The 6,545-nt window shown below is 47.2% G+C and overlaps 1 protein-coding gene across 1 annotated transcript; it reads right to left on the reverse strand.

The window, feature by feature from the left end:
• LOC139340088 (polypeptide N-acetylgalactosaminyltransferase 5) lies at positions 1–6,530 on the reverse strand. The gene is made up of 10 exons (XM_070975697.1): positions 4,983–6,530; positions 4,738–4,904; positions 3,789–3,908; positions 2,775–2,910; positions 2,566–2,685; positions 2,363–2,480; positions 1,944–2,273; positions 1,673–1,753; positions 1,198–1,347; positions 1–1,013 (listed from the first exon to the last, which is right to left on the reverse strand). Exons 1-10 carry the CDS (start codon positions 6,089–6,091, stop codon positions 873–875), a joined length of 2,472 nt encoding a protein of 823 aa, XP_070831798.1. The 5' UTR covers positions 6,092–6,530; the 3' UTR covers positions 1–872.
• Between the last annotated feature and the right edge of the window lie 15 nt (positions 6,531–6,545).

Below are 6,545 nucleotides of genomic sequence, written 5' to 3' on the forward strand. Positions count from 1 at the left end.
CTAATGAGTCGTGGATGAGAAACAAATAAAAGGAGACACGTGCTGTTGAATCTTTATCTTCATCAATCTATTTTTACATTCTTAAGAAAAAACAACACATTTCCGTTAATCTGTGGTTAAAGGGTTTGATAACAATCATGAAATCACAGCACAGGTTTATCGGGTGTTTTGAACCAACACTTCCCTCTAGTGACGAGAAGAAATTCATAGAAAAAAAAAGGGACAGCTGTGACAAGGAAACCTACACCTACATAAAGCATCATTTAAAACCCACCAATCGTGACGACCACAACGTCCGAAAATATGAGGCGTTTCAGAAAAATGAATAAATTCTATGTTACATGCAGTTAACTCATTATTCAGTCCCAGCAGAGCAAAAACACACACACACACACACACACACACACACACACACACACACACACACACACACACACACACACACACACACACACACACACACACACACACACACAAAATCACTTTTTACATCTCAAATCTAGGAGGCACTGTTTATCTTCTTTATCTTTGGCAGTGAAATGATATGTTGTGCTCGAGAACGTGTTCGGAGTGTTTTTCACCTTAAGTCCTGAAGCCTTTTCTTCCAAACGCCAGTGCAGAGGAGCTTTCCTAAACTCAGCAGACTCCAGTCCAGATCTACATCTTTCTTCTAGCACAGGCCTGATTAAACTCAAGGTCAGTCTGTGCTGGTACGACATTAGAAACATTGCACGTCCCCACACCCTCTGCTTTACACCACACATGCTATCAAAGCACTTCCCCACCTCCTCTGGACAGTCGTGTGTGGAGGCTGGATGGCAGGCCGGACCTCACAGTGCATGTTTTCACGCACAAAACTCATTCCAGTCTCATCAGTGAGAGTGGTAGTGCGTGAACTGCCACTTCTGGAAGGCGTTGCTGGGTTCACATGGGTTGAGGCGAAGAGTGTCCCCCTGAGGACCGGCCTCCAGGCACATGTGGTGGGACACAAACTCCGCTATGAGGTGCTCCGCCTGCCCAGAGACAGAAGAGGAAACATAATGAAGGATCAAAGCTCGGCTGCACTCATTTTCAACTGACAGCTACATTTTTCGCTCGTGGTGAATTAGAAGCAGGCCCGTCCTGCTTGAAATATGTCTGACAGAGGCTAAAATTAGCTGAGAAAGAACAAGGCAAACACAGGGAAAGTCAACCTACCAGAGAGTTGGAGGACTTGTGGAACCAGCGCAGTTCAGCCTTGGAGTTGTCGCACGACACTAGAGCAAAGCTGTTGCCTTTGCCTTGGGGAGCGACGCATAGGTCCTGCTGGCGAACGTGCCTCATCCAGGTGTAATTAAAGTGCTGACTCTGACAGAAGAGTGACAAGGATGTAATTACGCTTCATGGAGGCTGAAAGATTCTGAAGGACGGCTCCGTGGGGCTGCTCTGAATCCAAAAAGACCACATTTAGAAATGCTCGGTCTCGTCTTGGACTACACCCTTGTTTATCGTGGCTTGGGTCCTGTCTGTGCTTGTCCTGGTCTGGATATTTTTGTTATGCCCCCCCCACAATTACCACGGTCACAAGGCCAGAATTGCACAATATGTGCGTATCTTCCCAAGAAGCACTAAGGAAAGCTTAAGAAAACGATCTGCTGTCAAATAACGCCTAGAATAAAATAGCGACGCCTACCTGCTTGCTGAGATCACATATCTCAAAAAACAGAGAGCCGTTCTGCAGAACGAGGCACTTCCTTAAGCCACGACTGAAGATCTGCAAGGAAGAATGACACCATCAAAATTTTACAGAAGTGAAACGACAGCACTGCAAACATTTGTTCACCAATTCAGAGATGTGCATGAAAAGAAGCCTTGCTGCTGTTCTTATTTCCTTCAGTGAATCCTGACACAAAGCTGTCACAGGCTTTAGGGAAATGTTAACAAAAGCGCCTTCGTCCACATACCAGACCCTCGGCTTTGACTAAGGGAGCGTCCATATCTGGATACACGTTCTCCAGGTACCACTTGAAGCTCTTGCATTCGAGCCTCTTCCTCAGCTCAATCTGCTCGGTGAGGTTGCCAATGTCAATGACCTTTTTATCCAGCAGGTGGTGGTACCCGTGCCCGTAGAAAAGGTCCTTGTACTCATCCAGCCAGACCTCCGCCACCCTCGCCAGGTTACGCTCCACCGTCTTCTGCCTGTCCTTGGGGAACTTGTAAGGATTCTGTCCTCGGAAGATGTGTCCCACTCGAGAGCAGGGGATAATCTCGATTTCCCCTCCGCACATCCAAATCTACTCAAATGGGACAAGGAGTCATGTGAGAGAAGCTCCGGGACGTTTCCAAACACCTAATGCATGTCTGAATGAGACGGGTGATGTACCTTAAATGAGATCTCCATGTTCTCTCCACCCCACACCTCCAGGCCAGGATCATAGGCGCCAAGCTCGTAGAAGTATTTTTTGTCTATGGAGAAAAGGCCTCCAGCCATAACTGGACATCTGCCAGAAAAAAAACAATAAACAAACATGTAGCAGAAACATCAACAAAATTAAAAACAAAACTATAAGAACCGACTGTCGGCACCTGATGGGATCCGAGATGCTCATATTATGCTTCTTAATGTACTCGTCTGGTAAGGCGCTCCAGCCAAACACCAAAGGCCATTTGAAGATGCCCCTCTGAAAGTTGTCAACCAGCATGTAACTGCGGAGAAAGAGCCAGAACATTTTCTTCATTCCATCACACACTCGACATTGTGCGACACTCAGATACGGCGGGTGGTGTTGAGTCACCTCATGTCCTTATCACTGATGACTTCAATAACCGGACAGGGCACCTTCTTACGATCCAGGTAGATTCTCTCCAGCAGCGGCTCCAGCCAGCCCACGTTACATTCGACGTGGGAGTCGAGGAATGTAAGAACCTCACCTGCATCGGAGGAAAGCAAACCTCCTGCTGCGGTTAAACAAGTCGCCACATCTGTGTTTGAACAGCGTGACGCTTCGAAGGCGTAACAAACAGGTTGTTTACAAGACAGCTGTTTGTTTATGCAGTCACATCAGTTTTAATGCTATCGCTCTCAGTCCATATACAAACTTCGCAATTGTGTCATTTCATGCACACGTCCACTAAAATATTTGCACCTTGCAAAGAGGTTTGGATTTGCGAGATACAGAGACTGGGTCGCAGACTTTCTGCACTTCTGATCTTTTAAAAATCTATTTATCCGTGTCAGTTTGAGGTTTCAGAAACAGACAACTGAATGTGAGACAAACACTCCATCAGACCAGAGTGGAGAGCAAACGAATACTCACCTGAAAATCTTTTGTCGTTACATTGTTTCAAGCCCGCTGTTTTTATTTATTTATCTAACAGTCTGAGTTACTTACAGCGTAAAGAATCCTCGTTTTAGTTATCTTACATTAGTGTTAATAATCAACAAAACACTGTGACAATTTTTGACGTCTTATCTGACATATGCAAACATGAGAGCTGAACAAACATGTGTGCACGTCTTCCTGAACTGTGCTTCAGTCCAGGTCACGTTGATAAGTATGATACAATATTTACAGTTATAAACTTGCGCAGCAGACAACCCGCATCTCAAATTACGTCCGGATGGAGTGTCGACATCCTGCACTGTGAGCCCCTGAAGACTTGGGTTTTCAGTTTAGCACATTCACATGAATTCTGTGGCTGCTCTCATATTTCTGTTATGTGGGACATGCCTGCACCGTCACTGCACATATGTATATGTGAACCAAACATGAGAGACACTGATGATAAACTGATCAAAGCAGGGTTACCTTTGGCTACAGCAGCTCCAGCCAGCCTGGCTCTGATCAGGCCCTGTCGCTCCTTCAGACGGATGATTCGCACTTTGGGAAACTGGGACATGTACTTATCCAGCGGCTCCTTCAGTTTGTCTGATAAAATATTACATATGATTTATGGAGCTTTAAAGGGTGACCTGAGGCACTCAAAGGTCCAGTGTGCAGGGTTTAAAGGGATCTACTGGCAGAATGAGCTCTTTATATTTACAGAGGGAGCAGGTCCTGTTCCACGTGTTGCACAGCCATGTTTCTACAGCGGCCCAGAACGGACAAACCGAACAGTGACTCTAGAGAGCGACTTTTGGATTTTTAGTGGCCGTCATAAGTTCTCCTGCAGGCTTGGAAAGGGAGGGGTGAAGTTTACGGTATTCAATTGGTTGCAATCTGCCACCTCACCACTAGATGCCACTAAAGCCTTCACATTGGACCTTTAAAAATCGAACTGTAATCAGAAGCACACAGGTTAAACGTACTAATTATGGGTGGACCTTTAATTATAACTGGGGACTTTTTACTCAGATAAACACTATACTGACATATTAAGTGACAAACTTCATATCAAACTGTTCGTTGCCACAGATTACCGTAATTATTAGACATTTTTGTAGAAAGATCTACACCCAGAGACATTCATGAACATTTTGCTGCAAGAAATTTCAATATAGTCTGAAGAGTGAGGTCTAACTATAAGACAAACTATCATTATGAATACTGTGTATATATAGTTTAGGCTATAAACAAGGCTGATAAATGGTAAATGTCATCTCTTCTGGCGTACTGTGCACTGCAGACCGGCCACAACGAATGACCTCTGATAATAAAAGCCTCAGTGATGTCATTAATAGCAGTTTTCTGGTGCTTTAGCTGCATCACTTGTCAGTCTCGACACGCCATGGTGAGCCACTCAAAGAAACAGGGTTACCTTTGGTGCTGAAATCATCCACCAGAATGATCTCCTTGAGGAGGTGCGGTGGAGATCTGTTGAGCACGCTGTGCACAGAGCGGAGGAGCGTGGACCACACTTCATCCACGAAGCAGAAAATCACACTGGTGGACGGCAAGTCATCGTGGACCAGATTCTGAGCACACCTGGAAAACAAAAAAAAAGGAAACTCAGCTCGGCCATCGCGGCAGCTGCAGAGGGACAATGCGCAGAAGACGACTCACATCTCGGGCCTGGTGTCCGGGATGGCCCGGTCCACCGGGATCTGGTCACTCAGGTAGACATTGAAATGCCCTTCGTCCCACCTCTTCCTCACCTCGGACTCTTCGTTGCTGGCAACAAGCGCTGCCTGCCCGAACTGGCCCACCGCGTTGGCGTCTCTGGGGACGTGAGTCGTGTCCAGAGAAAGCACTTTGTGGACTCCTGGTTTCCTGACAGCGGTGGAGTTATCCCTGGAGGCGTCTCCTGCTTGGAGCTTCATCGCAGGTTTCGGGGTTTCCTTCGCTGCATTCGGATCGCTCGTGGCGAGCGTTCTCAGGTGTTTCTCCTCGGTTTTGTTGCTCACCTCCTTTCCTTTTACTTCTTTGCTCGGAGGTTTAGATGTTCTCACAGGGCGCGTCGCTTGTGCTCCAGCCTTAGTTTCATCCTTGACTTTTTCGTTTGGCTTTAAATCAGATCTGTCCACAGCTTTCTGCACAACATCTCCAGCTTTAAGGGGGCCCTTCTTTGAGGTCGGTAGCGGAGCATGTTTGTTTTCCTGAACACCAGGTGGCACTCGGGTTATATCAGACCCGCCTACAGGTAAGATCACTTTATTAGAGCTGTCTGTTTCTCTGATTTTCTCCAGTTTTGTCCCATTTACTACTTTTTTCTGTGCAAGAACGCCCTGCTTTGGTGTGACGTTTTGTAAGCCGGCTCCTTCTTTATGTTCAGCAGCGACATATTTAGGGAGGTCAGTCTTGGGAGGACGATCTCCTTGAAAAGAGTCGAACTTTTTATCCCCCATCATTTGCTCCTGTTTCTTACCCCCCTGTCTGTACACATGGGCTAGTTTGATGCCTGAGGTGAGCGGCCCTTTGCCAGCCTGTGTGGCAGCCAGGTCCAGCCACTGCACCGGGTGTTTAAATCCCCTTTTCATCAGCTGTGTGACCCTGGACTGCTGTTTGACGGCCTCCCTCTCTCTTATCACTCGCTCCTTCAGCAGCTGACCGTTCACGTCGTTTATTGATATGCGGAGCGCAGCCATGTCAAAGAGCAGCCAAATGACAGAGGCAACGAAGACGAAAGCCAGCACCCTCCCACTCCCCCTCAAGTATCTCCTCACCTTCATCATCGTCGGGTTTTTAAAGCAGGAAACGTCAAACGCAGAAAACGTCAGAGTCTCATAGTTGGCGGGTCGCTCTTGACTTGTTGGCAAAGTTTTCTTCTCTTTGGAGGAGTTAGCTGCCTGCGTGGCATGCTAACATGTGTGACACGGAGCAGCAGCGGTGGTTCGTGTTGTCAGTCAGGAAACACAGGAGGGTCTCACACCCACAGCCCAACAAAAGGGTCCAGTGTGAAGTTATGTTCTCCTACCGTGTCGCTCCGGACGTCTCCTGCCGCCGGGGGACATTACGGCCGTGTCGCTAAGTTCACGCAACTTCCCCGTCACCGAAACAAACTTGGCTGAAGTTTTGAGTTTCCTGGCTGAAGCTCCACGCCACAACTTCGACCCACACACAGCTTTGTATGAGGACGTAGCAACCAACTTCCAACTTGTCAGTCAGCTCTGATTGGACAGATTGACA

This window comes from Chaetodon trifascialis, chromosome 12 (genome assembly GCF_039877785.1).
Source record: "Chaetodon trifascialis isolate fChaTrf1 chromosome 12, fChaTrf1.hap1, whole genome shotgun sequence".
NCBI lineage: Eukaryota > Metazoa > Chordata > Actinopteri > Chaetodontiformes > Chaetodontidae > Chaetodon > Chaetodon trifascialis.